This window comes from Scyliorhinus torazame, chromosome 2 (assembly GCF_047496885.1).
Source record: "Scyliorhinus torazame isolate Kashiwa2021f chromosome 2, sScyTor2.1, whole genome shotgun sequence".
NCBI classification, from domain to species: Eukaryota; Metazoa; Chordata; class Chondrichthyes; order Carcharhiniformes; family Scyliorhinidae; genus Scyliorhinus; species Scyliorhinus torazame.
The window spans coordinates 258,140,521-258,162,986 of NC_092708.1; the positions used below are offsets into that span (position 1 = coordinate 258,140,521).

Here is a 22,466-nt window from a genome sequence, read left to right on the forward strand (position 1 = left end):
TGTGGGGTATATCAGTGCCACAGTGAGGGGTGTGGGGTATATCAGTATTACAGTGAGGAGTGTGGGCTATATCAGCGTTACAGTGAGGGGTGTGGGGTATATCAGTGTTACAGTGAGGAGTGTGGAGTATATCAGTGCCACAGTGAGGGGTGTGGGGTATATCAGTGTCACAGTGAGGGGTGTGGGGTATATCAGTGTCACAGTGAGGGGTCTGGGGTATATCAGTGTTACAGTGATGGGTGTGGGGTGTATCAGTGTTACAGTGAGGGGTGAGGGGTATATCAGTATTACAGTGAGGGGCGTGGGGTATATCAGTGTCACAGTGAGGGGTGTGGAGTATATCAGTGCCACAGTGAGGGGTGTGGGGTATATCAGTGTCACAGTGAGGGGTGTGGGGTATATCAGTGTCACAGTGAGGGGTGTGGGGTATATCAGTGTTACAGTGATGGGTGTGGGGTGTATCAGTGTCACAGTGAGGGGTAAGGCAGTGTTCTAAGTTGTTGGATATTTGTTGGATAGATTGACAGGTATATTTGTGATTCTGGTGAATAGCCCACTGTGCTGGTGACACCAGCTCCCCTCAAAATGCCCCCCACAGTGGGATTGAGGAGCCTTACCTTCACACTGCACTGCAAACAGTGTTCCAAATCCTTTCCAGAAGGATCATCCGTAAAGAGTGCAAATCCCGAATGGAGTGGTCTTCTCATCCCTATTTCCTGGTTAAGCGTGTGCAAGAACTCCTCGACTGTGGTGGAACCGTCAAAGCCCACAACCTGAATGAAATATGAAGATGGCAAAAGTGGAGTGAAGGGTTGTTCTTGTGGCTTAAAATTCAACTTAAAGGTGTCCAAAGCTGGATCACTGACTGTCATAAAATCTGGAGACCAAACAATTCCTTCTGCCGGGGTGGACCACAGCCCCGGGATTCTCGTTGACCACCTAACATCTGGTTTTGGCAAAGCATTGAGTTTCATAAAGGAAGTCAAACCCCTAAAGATTGTGGGGGAAATCTGAATGACACTCAGGAGAGAAAAATATTTGCAGAGGAGTGCTTTTCCAGCTGTTTCACTTTGGTGTGTGTAAGGGCCTTGCTGCCGAGAGGCACAATTGCAGTGAATGATGAGGCTGGTTAGACCCTGTTATTACTAAAAATTACATGAACCTTAGATAATGCTGCGGTGGCAGATGTGGCCTACACGTCTGCAGCGGGTGAGCCCGAAAGCGTGTCTGGCGTTTTCAAAGAAGCCGTTTAGCATGTCAAGTACTCGGAAGCCATCACTAACCTGGTAAGTAGCATTCATGAAGTGTACTGGGATACTGAACGGTAGTGAATGGTGGTAAGGATTTCGCAGGAGGATTGACATTATCTCCATCCGGGATGGTTTGGCTTCCCGATCCCCGTTCCGCAGGGTGCGCTCCACTGACCTCTGGCAGTAGATGGAGTATTTGCCAATCTCCGTTCTGGGACGGGAAGAAAGAGAGCAGTGGCCCTGGATTAGCATAAGCAGTTTTGCTCAATAGTCTCAGGCGCTTTTCCAGTAATAACTGCAGTCAACCCACATCATGCTCCACAAAACATTGTACTGACATCTCCTGCTGACAGTCACCTGGAGTATGATCCATGGGGAGATATATCAGAATGAGATTTATATGTAAACGCAGCGATATCGGACCCTATTCATTCTTGGATATGAGCATCGTCGACAAGTCTGGGATTTATTACCATTTGTGGTTTCCCTGAAAAGGTGCATTGGGCCTTCTTCTTAGAAAGTGTTTCCAGAATGGAAATAGGCCATTTGGCCCAATAGATCCAAGCTAGTCCGAATGCCCCACACAAATCTTGAACCACAGAATAGAATTTCAGTTGAACTTTGACAGAACAGAGTGGATAATCTGGCTCCTTCAGATGTGACAATTGAGTCAACAGCAATGGTGTAGGACTGGAGTCACATACTAGAGTGGCTATTAGTTGGGGTCTTTGGATTACTAGTTCTGTAACATAACCAATGTAACTATAACCCTGCGGGTGCTATCTGTGCTAAACAGGGACAGCACGGTGGCACAGTGGTTAGCACTGCTGCCTCACAGCTCCAGGGACCCGGGTTCAATTCCAGCCTCGGGTGACTGTGTGGAGTTTACACTTTCTCCCCGTGTCTGTGTGGGTTTCCTTCGGGTGCTCCGGTTTCCTCCCACAGTCCAAAGATATACAGGTTAGGCGGATTGGCCATGCTAAATTGCCCCTTAGTGTCAAAAGGTATGGTGGGTAGGTGTGCGTGGTGCACGGGGGGGGGGCCGCGAATCATGTCCACATGTTCTGGCCGCGTCCAAGACTGAGGGGTTCTGGCAGGGGTCTTGGACGTGATGTCCAAGGTGCTGGGGTTTCCGAGGCCAGGGGTGGCTATATTTGGGGTGTTGGTAAACCTGGGAGTCCAAGGGGTGAGAGAGGCTGATGTCTTGGCCTTTGCCTCCCTGTTAGCCCAGAGACAGATTTTGTTTGGGTGGCGTACTCGGAGCTGCCAAAAGCAGGGTGTGGCTGAGCGACCTGGCGGAATTCCTGAGGGCGGAAAAGGTCAAGTTCACCTTGAGGGGGTCGACAGATGGGTTCACCCGGAGGTGGATGCCGATTATTGATTTATTTAAGGAGGTTTGCGGGGTCAGCAAGGAGGGGCTCGGGAGGTTGAAGGGGGTTAAAATGGGGAAGGCGGGATGTGAATAGGGGTTGACGTCAGGGGAGCAGGGGGGGGGGGGGGGGGAGTAGTTGTTCGTTGTTTACTGAATTGTTTGTTTGTTCTTCTGATTCTGATTGTATATCTGAAAATGCCTTGAAAAAAAATATTTTCTAAATGTTAGGCAGGGTTACTGGGTTACGGGTATAGGGTGGAGGCATGAGCTTAAGTAGGGTGCCCTTTCAAAGGGTTGGTGCAGACATGATGGGCCGAACGGCCTCCTTCTGCACTGTTGGGATTCTATGACTCTATGATAGGCTAGGGCTTCTTAATGAGGGACTACAAATGGAGTTTTACTCTGCATTTAAACTATGCTACACCTGGGGTGGGATCCTCCCTTCCCTCGGCCACGTGTTTCTCGGCAGCGGCCGTTCACCAGTTACGGGATTCTTGACTGCTGCTGCTTGTCAATATGATTTCCCATTGACGCCATGCCATGCGGTCGGAAAACGCACGAGCGGGGTGCACTGCCAGTGGGGAACAGAGAATCCCAATGGCTAGAGAATTCCAGCCATAACCTGGGAATACTTGATTGAATGTGAAACATAATCGAGGGTGGGATTCTCTAACCCCGGGCCGGGTCGGAGAATCGGAGGGGGGGGGGGGTTCACACGACCGGTGACCGGAGAATCGGCACCATTGGCGCCGATGCGGTCTGTGCGGCACCAGTCGGGGGCCGCTCTATGCGGCTCCTCCAGCTTTTCTCCGCGCGGGTGGGCCGAGTGGCTGCCGAGATAGGCCGAGTCCTGCCGGCGCCGTTCACATGTGGTCCTTCCCGGCGACCATCCTGCGGGGGGCGGCCTGGTGGGGGGGGGATGGGGGTACGACCCGGGGGGGGGGGGGGGGGCACCACCGTGGCCTGGCCCGCGATCAGAGCCTACCGATCGGCGGGCCAGCTTCTTCTTGTGGGGGCCTCTTTTACTCCGCGCCAGGCCCCTGTAGCTCTACGCCATGTTGCGCGTGGGTCGGTGCGGAGAAGGAAACTAGCGGCATGCGCGAGTTCGTGCCGGTCATAACGCGCATGCGCAAATTCACGCCAGCCGCAGCGCGCATGTACAGACCCGTGGCGCCCGTTTGACGCTGGTATTGGCAGCTGGAGCTGCGTGAGTCGCTCCAGTGCTGTGCTGGTCCCCTGTGAGGCGCAGGATCGCTGATCCTGGGGCCTGTTGACGCCGTCCTAAAACGCAACGGCATTTACGATGGCGTCAACACTTAGCCTCAGGATCAGAGAATCACGCCCAGAATGTTCCAAAACTAAGCAGGGTAGATCAGTAATCTTGGTCAAAGTGTTGGGAGTGAGAATAAGGGCCAATGGAGACCAGTATGTCTCCTCTGAGTATAGTTCTAGCAAGAACCATTCCCCAGTCACGCCCAGCAGTTGCTGCTACAGTGGTATTGGAAACAGCTTTGGCTTTCCCTGCCTTCCTGGGAAATGGGAGTGCACACTGAAGAACAAAACTACAAGAGAGCAAAACTTTTAAAAGACTGAGAGATAGGCCCTATAATTCTCGAAAGAAAATTATATCAAAAAGCAGATGTTCATCAACTCTAATACAGCAGGAAATGGTTATCTAGATTTCTACTGACACACATAACGTGCCAACCCGTTTTTCCCTGATGTACACTACAACAGAGGTCTCATACCTGGGGTCAGCGTGGCGTTGCAAGTGAAGTTTGAGATACCACAGGAAATGATGCTGGGGAAGGAAAAGTGCGACGCACAAAGCCAGAAGCTGCCAGCACTGCAGAGGAAGCAAGAAGCCAGAAGAGATTTCAGTAAATGCTTTGTTAAATATATGATCGCTACTGAAGCTCAAATGGACTGTTTCAATTGAAGGTCACAAACAAAAAGTCCTATTGATATGAATGGCCCATGAATGATGGGTCATGCAGGGAAGAACAAAAATTTCCAGAATCTGATTAGTATGAAGTGTAAGTTTCTTCCGACGAGCCTATTATTGGCTTCAAGTGAGAGACAATTATCTACCGCACCGAATAGGTCCAGGGTTTGTTCCCTTAAACTCCCAAGTCAGGTGGGAAACCCATGCTGAAGGTAAAAATATTTCTGACTCCAAAGTCTGAAGGACTGATTGAATCTCGAGATTCCTTTAAATAATGGTTACCTGTATGAGGGAGAAGTTGTGCGGCTGCCTGTGGCTGGTCTGTTTAATGAATTGACAGTAGATCTCATTCTGTAGCTCTGTGTGTGCCAAGCAAACCTGCAGTGCATTCTGCGCCAGTGATACATGGTAGTCAATCGAAGGCGCCTCGACCAGCACGTTGATGAACAGTTGACATGACTGTGGGGACAGAAGAATATGGTGAAGTATCCGTCCATGAATATAACGGGTTGCACCTACTGCACCAACCAAGGACAACCAAGAGACTCCTGGCCTGCCCACCATGCGGAACTGAAGCTCAAATAGACTATTTCAACTGAAGGTCATGTACAAAGATACTTATTGATACGAGTGACCCATGAATGATGGGTCATGGCAGAGAAGAACAAGAATTTGATGGACACTGAAAAGGGGTATATTCCAGTGTCAGAGCGGGTGGGACTGGAAAATCCCACTCATGGTCAAAAAGGTGAGTTTACATAGAATTCCATTGAACACAGAGCATAGACTCTTCAGCCCAACGACCCAATCCTCTGCTTTATCATCCTCGCATCCCATTTTTATTTAGCTCCGTCAATGTATAATAAGTGTACAATTCTAATTCTCTCGTGACAGCACGGTGGCGCAGTGGGTTAGCCCTGCTGCCTCACGCGCCGAGGTCCCAGGTTCGATCCCGGCTCTGGGTCACTGTCCGTGTGGAGTTTGCACATTCTCCCCGGGTTTGCGTGGGTTTCGCCCCCACAACCCAAAGATGTTCACGCTAAATTGCCCCTTAATTGGAAAAAATGAATTGGGTACTCGAAATTTTTTTTTTTTTTTTAATTTTAAATAAAAAAATAATTCTATTTCTCTCTTCCTCATGTTCTGTTTAGCTTTCCCCTTAAAAGCATCTATGTGATTCACCTCAGCTAATCCCTGTAGTGGTGAGTTCCACATCTCATCACGCTTGTGTAAAGAAGTATCTCCTGTTTTCTTTCTTGGGTTTATTTGGGGTTTACTCTGGTCTCTCCGCATGTGGGACCATCTGCTCCATGTCTACCCTAGGAAAAGTTGGAGAAGGCAGGAGAGCAGGGATTATGGAGAGAATTCCAGAGTTTAGGTCTAGATAGCAAAAGTACAGACACCAATGGCGTGGCTGATGGAGTGATTTGGGGGAGGGCCAGTGGGACTGGGGAAGAGATGTAGTAGAGGCCAGAGTTGGAGTAATTAGCAATTGTAGGACTGGAGGAATTTAGAGATAGGGAGACAGGAGGTTTCGAAGGGATTTAAATACGAGATTAGAATTTTAATTTGGAGGCTTTTGTGGATCGAGAGCCAATGGAAGTCAGTGATGACAAGGGTGATGGGGGAAACAGTTTTGATCACTGGAAATAGAATCACGCCAAGGCAAATAATGGGCTAGATTTCACAAAGCGTCGCACTGCCCAGCACGCACACCCACCCACCCTTGCTCAAAATAAAACAGATAGCCTACCCCCCAATGAAAACATGCTGAGCATTGAATTCTGCCTTCAATGGAAATCCTGCCCTCCAGAGCTGCTGGCCAGCCAATCAGCAGTCACATCAGTGCCAGAACTCAGTAGTGTGTGCTGCTGGGCTTGCCATGAGGCCCATGGAGATCGAAGATGGATCCCAGTAAGTCCTGGGCTTTTACAGTAGGAAGGGATTGGCCACTCTATGGTGTGGGGATGAGAGGGGCCAGTTTTCTAGACCAGGCAGGCAGGAAGAAAGCAGCTGGTGGGGGGGCATCCCTGCAGCGGGTGAGGGTTGTATGTGGGGGTGCCTCCAATGTACACATGACACCCCGTGATTGAAATGCTCCCCCACCCCCAGCACCCCTTGTCATAATATACACATCAGTATATGATGGTGCAGAGACTCACACTGACAAGACCAATCAACACACACAACACAGCAGCCAATCACCAGTTAGGACACGCTGCAAGACCAATCAACACACACAACACAGCAGCCAATCACCAGTTAGGGCACGGTCACTATAAAGACAGAGGGCACCAGCTTTCCCGCTCATTCGGGATGCAGCCTCTGAGACAGACAGAGCCCGCAGTCAGTAGCACAAACATCCACCATGTGCTAGCAGTATAGGCTGGTCAGGTTAGGCATAGGTCTTCAGTCAATCTAACATAGTGTCGACTACAGTGCAAGTATGTTTAACAGCTCTGAGTTAAATAAAATAGAGTTTTACTATTACAAGTGTTGGTAGCCTGTCTATGTTACTGCTAAGGTAAACGCAGTCTCCACAGATCCAGAGTACCCAACACATCACCCCTCACTTCCCACTTTTTCACAGAAGCAGTTTTAAAAAATGGCCTTTGTACTGTGGATGGGCTGCCACTGCCCAGCATTTTGTGACAGTGGAGGCTGATTAACTTCCTAAATAATTGGCAATTAAGGGCCTCAATACACATAAAGGCAGATAGCATAATGGACGCCTTACCCACTGCCCATATTATGGGGGAAACAGACCAGGAGTAGTGGGCAAGAAGGAGGTGGGCTGGCCACCTGTTATTTAAAACACACCTGGAATGAGGGACTATAATTTCAACCCAGTATCTTTACATCGGATCATCTGGGCTACACATTTAACATGCAACAATAGGAAATACATCAGAAAAAAAAAAGATAATTGATCACATCCACACTTGGGCCGCAATCTAATGGCCCCATTGGCCATGGGCGTAAATCCTGTACGAGCCACTAAATATCGCGAGAGGGCAAAAATAGGGTTTGCGCTGGAGAGATCTCAGAATGAGATCTCCCCCCTCCACCAGTGATGTAATCAGGTTAACGCCCAGGAATGGCCTGATTTGCAATAAATTCATATTGCATTAATGAGTTTGACGCCGCTACTTCCGATCTCATGTGAACTGCCCACCCAGCCATCCTGGCGCGAATCACTACTGGTTTTAAAAATGAAAACCAGTCGAGGAGACCACCCCGGGAGTGCACAGGTAGCTATAGCCCCCACGTGGTGAGGGCATGCCTGGGAGGGGGCACTGCCAGGGGAGTTCTGGGGAGTTCCATTGCTGGGGCTCCCCTTATCCATGGACGTGAGGGGGCGGAGTTTGCCTTTTTGTCTGTGTGTGTTGGGAGGGGGAGGTGGAGGTTTCCCCTTATCCGTGGGAGGTGGGGGTTGCCCCTGTCCCTATGGGGGTCTCGATATCCGTGGATGGGGTGAGTTCCCCACGTCTATTGGGTGTTTCACAGTCAGTGGGGTGAAGGGAGGATGCCTTTTGTTTAAATCTGAGATGGGGCGGCCTTTATAAAAGTCAGCCCGATCGAGGGATTCCTGCGTTGTCGGCCTTCTTAGGGCCACCCCTCCAGTTGACGGCGTTAGTCTCACTTCCCCTTTGAAGTTGCACAGAGTGCTGTTCAATAAGGTGGGAAAAGCCAGCGAGCTTCACACTAATTTTCACACCAGAGCCAACCCTCCGTGACTTTCTGGGAAGATTCCGGCTTTGGTTACGCACCAATCAAAGGTAATACATCAGTTTTTACCTTGAAGAGTTTGAGTGCCTCAGTCTGCAGTGCTTCCGATGGGAGAGTGGTGAGGGCATTGGGGAGGCCATCTTTGCTGCTGCACAGGACAGGATGCTTCCAGGTCGGCGAGTCTATGTGCAAAATAATAATATTTATTAGTGTCACAAGAACATGAGCACTGCAACAAAGTTACTGTGAAAAGTCCCTAGTCACCACATTCCGGCGCCTGTTCGGGTACACAGAGGGAGAATTCAGAATGTCCAAATGACCTAACAGCACATCTTTCGGGACTTGTGGGAGGAAACTGGAGCACGCGGAGGAAACCCACGCAGATACAGGGAGAACGTGCAGACTCCACACAGACAGTGCCCCAAGCCGGGAATTGAACCTGGGACTAACCACTGAGCTACCGTGCTGCCCAAGAAGAAGCAAGTCCCATCTGTCACAAAGGACAATTCACACCATGAATCTGCACCTTCCTATCCCTGAGCCAGAAAGTTCAAGGACAAACCCACAAATTAAAGGCAGAGGGAATGCTCGTGTGATTTAGGAGTTATCTTTGTAGCTATTGGTTTTGCAATTCCTCATGGTGTAGTCCAGTGGCCCATGTAGATAATACCCATATTGGCACTGGACTTGCCCCAAACTCCTTAACTACCCCTGCTCCAAGGACTGCAGCTCAATATGATGGGAAGCGTTTATGATGGGATGCTTTTATGACCCCAAGTTATGTTGGCAACAGTACAACTCTTGCTCAGGCCACCCAAATGGAATCGAAAGGTGTGTGATGCAGACCCAAAGGCCAGTCCACTGGCTCTCCTGTTGGGATGGGTGGCGAGGATTGTGTGCGAGTCAATCCGAAAACCAGTCTTTGTAAAAGATAAAAAGCACCCTTTGTTATGGAAACGGCTCAGAGACCAGGCTGTTCTTGCAGAAACAAAGACCAACTGAGGTGGCCGCCATCTTTGAGAGGTGACAGTACGACGATAATCAGATCAGTGTCAAATATCTTGCTCCACACGATCGGCAGTAAGAGAAGTGTGTTGAACCTACTAGCCTCCACTTTCCTGTGTTAATACTAAACAGCACCTGCAGTGTGCAAAATTAGCTGTAAACATTAGGACGGTCGACTATGTTGGACTCGAGGTGTTGGCTCTGTTTCTCTCTCCACAGATGCTGTCAGGCCTGCCGGGTTTGTCCGCATTCTCTGCTTTTACTCCAAAATTAGCTGACCGTGCAGAGAATTCCAATCCAACTCAAATCCCGCTCATTCAACACATCGAAGGGTGTGCGTCCACACGGGCAAGGCAAGTCTGTTGTTTGTAATAATGGAGGTGGCCGGTGTGTTTTCTCTCCTGATTATTTATTCATCCTCAATTGTCAATCAGAGAGCCAGGGCAAGGCAGAGAAAACTCAACTGGGAAGCACAGTCCCACCTCCTCAACACCATCATCAATGCTGTTAGATAAATAAAGTAAGGTGCCTGGACATGGGCTTGGATGGTAAACGGAGCTGGGATGAGGCCAAACATGTCGGAATTGAATGTGAACAGACTCAAGGGGTTGAATGGCCTCCTCCTGTTGTTATATTTCCAGCACCTATAATTAGTACCAGGGTGGACTCCAAACCAATCCCAGTGTGTGAGGTTCATTCATAGTCCTTTGTCACCCTTTCAGTTACATAGGATTTACATCACATAAACAGGACATTCAGTCCAACTGGTCGAGGCCAGTGTTTATGTTCCACCCTACTTCACCTAATCAGCACACCCTTCAATTCATTTCTTCCTCAGGTGATTATTTAGCTTCCCCTTAAAACACCAAACCGATGCTATTTGCCTCAATACATCTATATGACAGCGGGTTTCACATTTACACCACCCTCTGGGGAAAGGAATTCCCCTCAATTGCTTGTTGGATTTATTAGTGACTATCTTGGGCACGATCAAACGGCCTCGTCATTCCCGACTCGGTGATATGACGAGGTTGTTAAATCTCACGCGAGGGATCTCACGAGATTTGCGACGCTCGGAACACCGCGTGAGATCTCATTAGATCTCGCGAGATGTCGTGATCTGGATCTCGCCCTTGCTGTGCGACATTAGGCCACCCAGGCCTTCGGAGGCCCTGGGCTTTGGTAAGGGTGGCATCCTCACACTCCCACTGCCATCTGGACATCTTGGCACTGCCAGCCTGGCACCTTGGCACTGCCACAAAGTTACCCTGGCAGTACCACGCTGGAAATGCCAGTGTGTACGGGTGACACTGCCAGGCTGGAAGAGACACTACCATGGTGCCAGGTTGGCAGTGCCAACATGCTCGGGTGCCAGATTACCCCTGCCAGGAATCAGGCTCCGGGGTGCCCTGCCCTTAAGAGGTTGAGTGGAGGGGGGGGGGCTTGAGGACCCCCAAGAGGTATGTTGGGAGGTCCTGAGGCTGCGGTGGGAGTCTGGGGGCGGGGTCGCGAGATCCAAGTGGCAAAAGGACTCCTCGATCTCTTCTTGCACAGGCAAGCTGAGCTTGTCAGTGCAGGAAGTGAGATAATAGCGACATGGTGAACCTGACCCGAGACCCGATGGTGGGGTCGTTCTCGGTACTGGGTACAATACACGCCCAAAACGGGACTCCGATTTTCGGGCGTTAAATCTTGGCCCTAGTCTATAGAAAGACCTCCCCCCCACCCCCCCCCCCCTCAGTTTTGAACTCTCCCACGAATCTATCCCAAGGCTACCTAAACTTCCTCAGAATCTTAAAGTCCTCTGGCATAGTCTGCAATGGGTGCAATAGAACACCACCATATATTGTTCACAAAATAAACCTATTTTGAATATTCTTTTAATTTGCATCCCACAAGAAGATCCCGGCCCTCTTGGTCACCTCGGTTCCAGTATCTCGCTGCGTCACACTCACTTGGCTCCCCATCGACATCCAACAGTTTTCCGATGAGCTGCTCATATTCAGTGCCCACTTTGGAATGGCTGCTCCCAGCTGCCACAGTCAAGTGGTACTGCCAGGTGTCCTGTTGGACAAGAAGATTTTGAAGAAACAACATGTGAATAATAAAAAAAATGACAGGAATTATGCTTCAGTCTGAGTGGGAGATCGCGGGACGGAGAGTGAGAGAGTAGCAGCAGATTACTGTAGGGTAATGGTTATGTTACTGTATTTGAAATCTAGAGGTCTGCCTTAATAATCCAGGGATCATGAGTTCAAATCTTATCCACCAGAGTTTGAGAATTTGAATTCAGTTTAAAAGCACAAATTTTTAAAAATTGGGTCTGGAATCTCCGCTCCCCGACGCCGAAATCGCGTTCAATGACGGGGCGGAGAATCCGTTTTCCTGCTGAGATCGGGAGTGGCGCCTGTTTTTAAATTCTCCGCCCCCCCCCCCCGAAAATCGGAGTACTCCGAGTATCCGGCCCTTCAGGCCATTGCCTGAGGCCCGTCCCACGATGCTCCGTTGCCGACCGACCGAATTCCCGACGGCATGGCTTACGTGTGCTCACACCGTCCGGGGTCCTCGCGTGGCGGCTGCGGACTCACAGGGGCCACCACAGTAGTCGGGGGAGGGCCAATCGGCGGTGGGGGGGGGGCTTCATTCGGGGCTGGGGGCAATGTGGGCGGGCGGTCCGGGGTGTGCGAGCACTACTTTGCTGGCCCCGGGCTGAGTCCGCCATGGAGCACAGTGCGGCGGCTGCAAGCCGCCGCCATGCGCATGCGGGGCCTCTGACCCAGAAGTGCTGGGGGCCGTATCAGCAGCTAGAGCTGCGAGCTGTACGATGGCTGCCTTGCCTCCAGCAAGACGGGGAACCAGTGGCCTTTTGACCAGTTTTCCTGGCGTAAAAGACGACAATTTTCACGACGGCATGGGGACTGTAACTGATAATATGGAAAGATGTGTCATTTGAAACATGGAAGTCTGGCAATATCTGGTCTGAGAGAAACATGAGAGGATACAGGGAAAGATCCCACAAAGGGTTAACAGCAGCTGCAAAAAGCAGGATAATAAAATGCAGGTTCCTTCTTCCAAACACGCTTAGCAAACAGGATTTTTTGTATGAAGCTTAAAACAATGGCTCACACCTTCATTGAAATTAACCATCTTAGTAAGCATCTGGAAAAGCATGGATGAGGGTTTCAGTTGAGTTAAGTGATAAATGTAAACCTTTAAAGTTATAACCAAGTGGATTTTTAGCATTACGCTAAAAGCAATGTGTCACACCTTCATTGAAATTAACTTCATTGAAATTAATAAGCAGCTGGAAAGGAAAGGATGAGGTTTATTGAATTTGGTGACAATTCTAGGTGTGAAATTCTGCTAACACCAAGTAAATTAAAGAAAATTGGAGACTATCAGTCTACGAGAAACATAATCTAAAGCTAAAATCAAAGTCAAAATTATGAGCTGAGGACACAATTGGAAAATAAAACTATAGAAATGATAGGAACCAAACCAAAATTAATACTCCTCTTGAAATCAAAGCATTTTGAACATCACAAAGGAAACAATGTAATCAGAGCTGAGAGCTGAGGTCATGTCAAAATGAATACTTAGTTGTATTAGAATGTTTAGATTAAAGATACTTTTTACAATCAAAGTGAAATAAAAGTTACTTTACAATAAAGTCATAAAAATTTAATAACTGTCAGAAAGAGAATATAAACCCAGAGACCAAGGGCAGGATTCTCCCCTACCCGGTGCGGATTCTCCGCATCTTTAGGGGCCAAGTCCTCACCTTTAGGGGCTAGGCCCGCGCTGCAGTGGTTGCCGGCCCGCCGGCTGGCGTGGAAGGCCTTTGGCACCACGCCAGCCAGGGCCGAAGGGACTCCGCCGGCCGGCGTAAGTCCTCGATGTGCGGGAGCGTCAGTGGCTGCTGACATCATCCCCGCGCATGCGGAGGGGGGAGTCACCTCCGCGTCGGCCATCGCGGAGACCTACACGCCCGACGCGGAGGGGAAAGAGTGCCCCATGGCACAGGCCTGTCCGCGGATCGGTGGGCCCCGATCGCGGGCCAGGCCACCATGGGGGCACCCCCCGGGGACAGATCACCCCGCGCTCCCTACAGGACCCCGGAGCCCGACCGCGCCACCTGGTCCCGCCGGTAAGGGAGGTGGTTTAATTCACGCCGGCGGGACCGTCATTACAGTACTGGGACTTAGGCCCATCGCGAGCCGGAGAATCGCCAGGGGGGGCCTGCCGACCGGCGTTGGGCCTGAAGGTCCCTTCAACCAACCAGAAGGATCCAGAAGCAAGATCTTTTTACTTTTCTGTAAAGACAGTAATTGCAGCTTTTAAAAGAAAAAATATAATAATAAAATAACTTAAACGTTTTATCCTGAAATAGTGCTTACTCCAAAGTCTACTTTATTTACATAGCAATGCGGGACCCAGGATCGATGCTACTAAGTGCTAAGTAGATGAAATCTTCGGTGACGGTATGGGTTATACCAGGGGATAACTTGAAAATATAGTTTGACCTGAATAGCACCCACCGAAGCCTGCATCGGAGTAAGAGAGTGAGAATCCCTGTTCACCATTTAGAATGTCGGCCCTTTTTGGTATAGGGGGACTTCTAAGAATAGTGGTGCATTTTCAACAACATAGCGTCCAACGTTTAATTAAAACCCTGTTAATTACGCCTAGCGGGTTGCTTTATTTTCTACATGGCACCCGACGTGTTAACACCGTGTTAATTACGCCCAGCCAGGCGGTTGCGGCCATGCCGAGGTAGGTCGCACGTTCGGCAGCTCCTGCCAGGAACGGACTTTTGGGCTCTTTAGAGGGGCCCCAACAGAAATTGTTCGACGGCTGCCAGTGTGGGAAGGTGACAGCAAGGTTCTCCCGGCACTGTATGGATTGGACCAGGAGTGGAGCGGTTAAGAAAGTGATTTTGCTGCAGCGGAAAGTGTGAGGGAGGAAAAGCAAGATGGCGACAGGTGGAGACCAAGCAGCGTGGGCGCAGGAGCAGCAGGAGTTCCTCAAACGCTGCTTTGCAGAGCTGAAGGCAGAAATGCTGGCGCCAATGGAGGCGTCAATTGAGAAGCTTGGGGAGACCCAGAAAGCCCAAGGGGCGGCGATCCGGGAGGTGCGGCAAAAAAGCCTCGGAGAACGAGGACGCGATCTTGGGCCTGGCGGTGAAGGTGGAGGCGCACGAGGCGCTGCACAAGAGGTGGGCGGAAAAATTTGAGGACCTGGAGAATAGGTCGAGGAGAAAGAATCTTCGGATTCTGGGTCTCCCTGAAGGAGTGGAGGGGCCCGATGCCGGGGCATATGTGGGCACGATGCTCAATTTGCTGATGGGCGCGGGAGCTTTCCCGAGGCCCCTGGAGCTTGATGGGGCTCATCGGGTCCTGGCAAGGAGACCCAAAGCCAACGAGCCGCCAAGGGCTGTAGTGGTGAGGTTCCACCGCTTTATGGACAGAGAGTGTGTCCTGAAATGGGCCAAAAAAGAGCGGAGCAGCAGGTGGGAGAACACGGAGATCCGAATCTACCAGGACTGGAGTGCGGAGGTGGCTAAGAAGAGGACTGGTTTCAACCGGGCTAAGGCAATTCTCCATCGGAAGGGGATGAAGTTCGGAATGCTGCAGCCAGTGTGATTGTGGGTCATGTTCCAAGATCGCACCACTATTTTGAGACGCCTGATGAGGCATGGAACTTTATCCAGTCTGAAAAGTTGGACTCAAACTGAGGGTTTGTCGCGGGGGTGATTGCGGTGTTTACTGTGTTTTGGGAATGTTCTTTTTGTTTTGGTGCTGGGTGGGGATGGGTGAATGGATTTGATGTGGGGGCTGTGGGAGAGTGTGGGTGTCGGTGTTGGAGGGGCAGGGCCCCTCGGAGGAAGAGGGGGGTGTAGGCCCGGGGATGGGGAGTTGCGATAAGGCCGCAAAAAGGAGCTGCGCCAGAGGGGGCGGGGCCGGCTCAGGAAAGCGTGGGCTTTTTCCCGCGCTAGGGAAGGCAGGGGGCGGGGCTGGGGGGGAAGGGCGGTGCTGGAGAGGAGCGCACACTAATTGCCAAGGGGAGGTGGAGGGATTCTCACACTGGGGGTCGATGGAATGGCGGGAGAGGCCGGGGTCAGCAGGAGTCAGCTGACTTACAGGAGTCTCATGGGGGGAGCAAAATGGCTAGATGAGGATCTAGGCGGGGGGGGGGGGGGGGAGATAGAGACTTGGGGGACTGGGCTGCTGCTGCATTGGCCAAAGGGGAGCTGGAAGTAGGAGAGGTGGTCGGGGCGGGGGCCCGCCGCCTGGGGGACTGGAGGGTGTGGGAGGCGCGGGCACGTGGCTAGCCTAGAAAAGGAGATGGCTAGTCGGCGGGGGGGTGGCGGGGGGGGGGGGGGGGGGGGAGTAGCCCACTGATCCGGCTGATAACCTGGAATGTGAGGGGCCTGAACGGGCCAGTCAAGAGGACCCGGGTGTTCGCGCACTTAAAGGGACTGAAGGCAGACGTGGTTATGCTCCAGGAGACGCATCTGAAGGTGGCAGATCAGGTCAGGTTAAGAAAGGGATGGGTAGGGCAGGTCTTTCATTCAGGGCTGGATGCGAAGAACAGAGGGGTTGCAATACTGGTGGGGAAGCGGGTGTCGTTCGAGGCACTGAATATTGTAGCGGATAATGGAGGTCGATATGTGATGGTGAGTGGTAGGTTGCAGGGGGTGCGGGTGGTACTGGTGAAGGTATATGCCCCGAATTGTGATGATGCCGGATTTATGAAACGCATGCTGGGTCGGATTCCGGATCTGGAGGTAGGAAGCTTGATAATGGGGTGGGGGGACTTCAACACGGTGCTGGACCCAGCACTGGATCGTTCTCAGTCCAGGACGGGCAAGAGGCCGGCTGCGGCCAAGGTGTTCAGGGGGTTTATGGACCAGATGGGGGGAGTGGATCCATGGAGGTTTGCCAGGCCGCTGGCCAGGGAATTTTCCTTTTTTTCCCACGTTCATAAAGCCTACTCCCGGATAGATTTTTTCATCTTGAGTAGGGCGCTAATCCCGAAAGTGGAGGGAACAGAATATTCGGCCATAGCCATCTCGGATCATGCCCCGCATTGGGTGGAGCTGGAGTTGGGGGATGAGAGGGACCAGCGCCCGCTGTGGCACCTTGATGTGGGACTGTTGGCGGATGAGGGTGTGCGGGCGGGTGCGGGGGTGTATTGAAAGATACTTGGAGGCCAACGACAATGGGGAGGTGCAGGTGGGGGTAGTCTGGGAGCCGTTGAAGTGGTGATTAGGGGAGAGCTAATCTTCATTAGGGCCCACAGGGAGAAGAGAGAGAGGAGGGAGAGGGAGAGGTTGGTGGGGGAGATTTTAAGGGTGGCAGGAGCTATGCTGAGGGCCCCCGAGGAGGGGCTACTTTGGGAGTGACGGAACCTCCAGACGGAATTCGACCTGATGACAGTGGAGGAAAGCGCAAGGGGCGGCGTATGAGTATGGGGAGAAGGCGAGTCGGATGCACATCAGCTTCGTAAGAGGGAGGCAGCGAGGGAGATTGGTGGAGTTAGGGATAGAGGGGGAATACGGTGCGGAGTGCTGTAAGAATAAACGAGGTATCTAGGGACTTCTATGGGGATCTGTACAGGTCTGAGCCCCCGGCAGGGGAGGATGGGATGCGACGATTCCTAGATCAGCTGAGGTTCCCAAGGGTGGAGGAGGAGGAGGTGCCTGGTTTGGGGGCGCCGATTGGGCTGGAGGAGCTGGTTAAAGGATTGGGGAGCATGCAGGTGGGGAAGGCCCCGGGAACGGATGGGTTCCCGGTTGAACTTTACAGGAAATACGTGGACCTGCTGGGCCCGTTGCTAGTGAGGACTTTTAATGAGGCGAGGGAGGAGGGGACCTTGCCCCCGACAATGTCCAGGGCGCTGATTTCTTTGATTTTGAAGCGGGACAAGGATCCATTGCAATGTGGGTCGTATAGACCGATCTCGCTCCTCAATGTTGACGCTACGTTGCTGGCTACGAGAATTGAGGACTGTGTCCCGGGGGTGATTCATGAGGACCAGAGGGGATTTGTGAAGGGTAGGCAGCTGAATACTAATGTGCGGAGGCTCCTCAATGTGATTATGATGCCCTCGGTGGAGGGGGAAACGGAGGTATTGGCAGCTATGGACGCGGAGAAGGCCTTTGATCGGGTGGAGTGGGAGTATCTTTGGGAAGTGTTGCTGAGGTTTGGGTTCGGGGAGGGGTTCATCAGTTGGGTCAGGCTCCTATATAGAGCCCCTGGGCAAGTATGTCTACGAACCGACGGAGGTCGGAGTACTTTCGGTTGTACTGGGGGACGAGACAGGGGTGTCCCTTATCCCCCTTGTTGTTTGCACTGGCAACTGAGTCGCTGGCCATGGCACTGAGCGAGTCCAGGAAATGGAGGGGATTGGTTCGGGGGGGGAGAGGAACACCGGGTGTCGTTGTATGCTGATGATTGGGGAGGAGTTGTATGTTGCGGATGCAGTAGAGGGGATGGCGGAGGTCATGCGGATCCTTCGGGAGTTTGGGGACTTTTCGGGGTATAAACTCAACGTAGGGAAGAGTGAGCTCTTTGTGGTGCATTCAGGGGACCAGGGAAGGGGGATAGACGAGTTACCGCTGAATAGGTCGGAAAGGAGCTTTCGGTACCTGGGGATCCAAGTAGCTAGGAGTTGGGGGGCCCTGCACAAGCTCAATTTGACACGGTTGGTGGAGCAGATGGAGGAAGATTTTAAAAAGATGGGATATGCTGCCACTCTCACTAGCGGGTAGGGTGCAGTCGATCAAAATGACAGTCCTTCCGAGGTTTCTCTTTGTGTTCCAGTGCCTTCCCATTTTGATCCCCAAGGCCTTTTTCAAACGGGTAAGCAGGAGCATCATGGGATTCATGTGGGCGAATAAGACCCCGAGGGTGAAGAGGGTGTTTCTGGAGCGTAGCAGGGACAGGGGGGGGCTGGCACTGCCGAATCTATGTGGCTATTATTGGGCAGCCAATGTGGTGACGATCCGTAAGTGGGTAATGGAGGGAGAGGGGGTGGCATGGGAGAGGCTAGAGATGGTGTCCTGTGTGGGCACGAGCCTGAGGGCGCTGGCGGCGGCACCGCTGCTGCTGTCGCCGAAAAGGTACACCACGAGTCCGGTGGTGACGGTGACGCTGAAGATCTGGGGGCAGTGGAGGCGACACAGGGGCGAGGTGGGAGCCTCGGTTTGGTTCCCGATTCGGGAGAATCATCGGTTCGTCCTGGGAAGGATGGATGGGGGGTTTCGGAGCTGGCATCGAGCAGGGATTAGAAGAATGGGGGACCTGTTTATCGATGGGACGTTTGCGAGCCTAGGGGCGCTGGAGGAAAAGTTTGGGCCACCCCCGGGAAACATGGAAGTGCGGGCATTCGTGAGGTGGCAGGCGAGGGAATTCCCACTGCTTACAGCACGTAGGATTCAGGACAGGGTGATTTTGGGTGTATGGGTTGGAGAAGGCACGGTTTCTGCGATTTACCAGGAGCTGCAGGAAGAGGAGGCGGCCTCGGTGGAGGAGTTAAAGGGCAAGTGGGAGGAGGAGCTTGGGGAGGAGATAGATGAGGGTCTGTGGGCTGATGCCCTGAGTAGGGTTAATTCTTCCTCCTCTTGTGCCAGGCTCAGCCTAATACAGCTTAAAGTTGTTCACAGAACGCATATGACATGGGCGAGGTTGAGTAGGTTCTTTGGGGTGGAGGACAGATGTGTGAGGTGCTCGGGGAGCCCAGCAAATCACACCCATACATTCTGGTCATGCCCGGCGCTGGATGAGTTTTGGAGGGGTTTTGCGAGGACTATGTCCAAGGTGGTGAACAGCCAGGTCAAGCCGAGCTGGGGGTTAGCATTATTTGGGGTATCGGACGAGCCGGGAATGCAAGTGGCGAAAGAGGCCGGTATTCTGGCCTTAGCGTCCCGGCGGAGGATTTTGTTACTGTGGAAAGATGCAAAGCCCCCTAGTGTGGAAGCTTGGATCAATGACATGGCAGGGTGCATCAAGCTGGAGAGGATAAAGTTTGCCTTGCGAGGGTCTGTGCAAGGGTTCTCCAGGCGGTGGCAACCGTTCCTAGACTATCTCGCGGAGCGTTAGAAGGAGGTCAGCAGCAGCAGCAACCCGGGAGGAGGGGGCGAGGGAGGGGGGTTTATTTTGGGGTGGCGTTTGGGTTAAGGTGGGGGCTTTCTCTATTTGTGTTTTCTACTGTTATCTGGGGGGTTATTGTATCTGGGGGAAATCCTATGTATAATTTCGGCTTGTTGTGTTTTTGTTTCTTTTTCTTGTTGGGGTGGGGGGGGGGGGGGTTTGTTGAAAATTTGTTGAAAAATTTGAATAAATATATTTTCAAAAAAGAGAAAGAAAATTACGCCCAGCCAGTTGTTTTGCTTTCTCCAAGGCACCCAGCGTGGAGGCCTAGAATATTAGACGTTTCTAGCTGAGCCGAATGGGGGCTAGAGTGGGGGCTAGAATATTAGAAGTTTCTAGTTCCCAAGAAACGGTTAGACTATTAGAAGTTTCTAACCGGCACACAGGCTAGAATATTAGAAGTTTCTGGTCTGTGTGTGAGTCAGACTTTACCTGCCGAGTTTAGTCTGGAAAGTCATGTGTGATTGACTTTTGTAAGGCTATTCTGTGGATCGAGGGACATAAAACTCAGGTTGGGTGTGAAAATCAGCAGACTAGAAGATGCTGACCCTGAGAAAAAGTCTGCAAGACATCTTGGTGACATCACTGAAAATCTTGCATCCATTACTGGTAAAAGGAGGCCAAAAAATAAATCATCCTTCGAGTAAGGCAGATTGTGAGGGATCATCCCAGAGGAATAGGGATGCCTAGAAACCTTTAGAGACCAATAACCAATCGACCCTTAACTAAAACAGGAAGATAGAACATAGAACATAGAAAAATACAGCACAGAACAGGCCCTTCGGCCCATTGAGTCTGCACCGGCTCTTGGAAAGAGCACCCTACCCATAGTCAACACCTCCACCCAACACTAAGGGCAATTTTGGACACTAAGGGCAATTTATCATGGCCAATCCACCTAACCTGCACATCTTTGGACTGTGGGAGGAAACCGGAGCACCCGGAGGAAACCCACGCAGACACGGGGAGGACGTGCAGACTCCGCACAGACAGTGACCCAAGCCGGAATCAAACCTGGGACCCTGGAGCTGTGAAGCAATTGTGCTATCCACAATGCTACCGTGCTGCCCTTAAGAACAAATAAATCTACACTATATCATTTTACCGTAATCCATGTACCTATCCAATAGCTGCTTGAAGGTCCCTAATGTTTCCGACTCAACTACTTCCACAGGCAGTGCATTCCATGCCCCCACTACTCTCTGGGTAAAGAACCTACCTCTGACATCCCCCCCTATATCTTCCACCATTCACCTTAAATTTATGTCCCCTTGTAATGGTTTGTTCCACCCGGGGAAAACGTCTCTGACTGTCGACTCTATCTATTCCCCTGATCATCTTATAAACCTCTATCAAGTCGCCCCTCATCCTTCTCCATTCTAATGAGAAAAGGCCTAGCACCCTCAACCTTTCCTCGTAAGACCTACTCTCCATTCCAGGCAACATCCTGGTAAATCTTCTTTGCACCTTTTCCAAAGCTTCCACATCCTTCCTAAAATAAGGTGACCAAAATTGTACACAGTACTCCAAATGTGGCCTTACCAAAGTTTTGTACAGCTGCATCATCACCTCACGGCTCTTAAATTCAATCCCTCTGTTAATGAACGTGAGCACACCATAGGCCTTCTTCACAGCTCTATCCACTTGAGTGGCAACTTTCAAAGATGTATGAACATAGACCCCAAGATCTCTCTGCTCCTCCTCATTGCCAAGAACTCTACCGTTAACCCTGTATTCCGCATTCATATTTGTCCTTCCAAAATGGACAACCTCACACTTTTCAGGGTTAAACTCCATCTGCCACTTCTCAGCCCAGCTGTGCATCCTATCTATGTCTCTTTGCAGCCGACAACAGCCCTCCTCACTATCCACAACTCCACCAATCTTCGTATCATCTGCAAATTTACTGACCCACCCTTCAACTCCCTCATCCAAGTCATTAATAAAAATCACAAACAGCAGAGGACCCAGAACTGATCCCTGCGGTACGCCACTGGTAACTGGGATCCAGACTGAATATTTGCCATCTACCACTACTCTCTGACTTCTATCGGTTAGCCAGTTTGTTATCCAACTGGCCAACTTTCCCACTATCCCATGCCTCCTTACTTTCTGCAGAAGTCTACCATGGGGAACCTTATCAAATGCCTTACTAAAATCCATGTACACTACATCCACTGCTTTACCTTCATCCACATGCTTGGTCACCTCCTCAAAGAATTCAATAAGACTTGTAAGGCACGACCTACCGCTCACAAATCCATGCTGACTATCCCAAATCAAGCAGTGTCTTTCCAGATGCTCAGAAATCCTATCCTTCAGTACCCTTTCCATGACTTTGCCTACCACCGAAGTAAGACTAACTGGCCTGTAATTCCAAGGGTTATCCCTATTCCCTTTTTTGAACAGGGGCACGACATTCGCCACTCTCTAATCCCCTGGTACCACCCTTGTTGACAGTGAGGACGAAAAGATCATTGCCAACGGCTTTGCAATTTCATCTCTTGCTTCCCATAGAATCCTTGGATATATCCCGTCAGGCCCGGGGGACTTGTCTATCCTCAAGTTTTTCAAAATGCCCAACACATCTTCCTTCCTAACAAGTATTTCCTCGAGTTTACCAGTCTGTTTCACACTGTCCTCTCCAACAATATGGCCCCTCTCATTTGTAAATACAGAAGAAAAGTACTCGTTCAAGACCTCTCCTATCTCTTCAGACTCCATACACAATCTCCCGCTACTGTCCTTGGTCGGACCTACCCTCGCACTAGTCATTCTCATATTTCTCACATATGTGTAAAAGGCCTTGGGGTTTTCCTTGATCCTACCCGCCAAAGATTGTTCATGCCCTCTCTTAGATCTCCTAATCCCTTTCTTCAGTTCCCTCCTGGCTATCTTGTATCCCTCCAACCCCCTGTCTGAACCTTGTTTCCTCAGCCTTACATAAGTCTCCTTTTTCCTCTTAACAAGACATTCAACCTCTCTTGTCAACCATGGTTCCCTCACTCGAC

The 22,466-nt window shown here is 51.1% G+C and overlaps 1 protein-coding gene across 3 annotated transcripts in view; it reads right to left on the reverse strand.

Annotated features, from left to right (window-relative positions):
• plekhh1 (pleckstrin homology domain containing, family H (with MyTH4 domain) member 1) overlaps nucleotides 1–22,466 on the reverse strand; it is a 285,350-nt gene that overhangs the window by 29,734 nt on the left and 233,150 nt on the right. For all 3 annotated transcript variants that reach the window (XR_011937303.1, XM_072486189.1, XM_072486190.1), the window contains 6 exons: nucleotides 11,257–11,365; nucleotides 8,366–8,478; nucleotides 4,850–5,026; nucleotides 4,371–4,468; nucleotides 1,284–1,461; nucleotides 618–773 (listed from right to left, as the gene is read on the reverse strand). Coding sequence is in view for 2 of the 3 variants with exons in the window: in XM_072486189.1 (XP_072342290.1) it covers nucleotides 618–773; nucleotides 1,284–1,461; nucleotides 4,371–4,468; nucleotides 4,850–5,026; nucleotides 8,366–8,478; nucleotides 11,257–11,365 (831 nt within the window). In the remaining variant the exon portion in view is untranslated. The remainder of the gene's footprint in view (nucleotides 1–617; nucleotides 774–1,283; nucleotides 1,462–4,370; nucleotides 4,469–4,849; nucleotides 5,027–8,365; nucleotides 8,479–11,256; nucleotides 11,366–22,466) is intronic.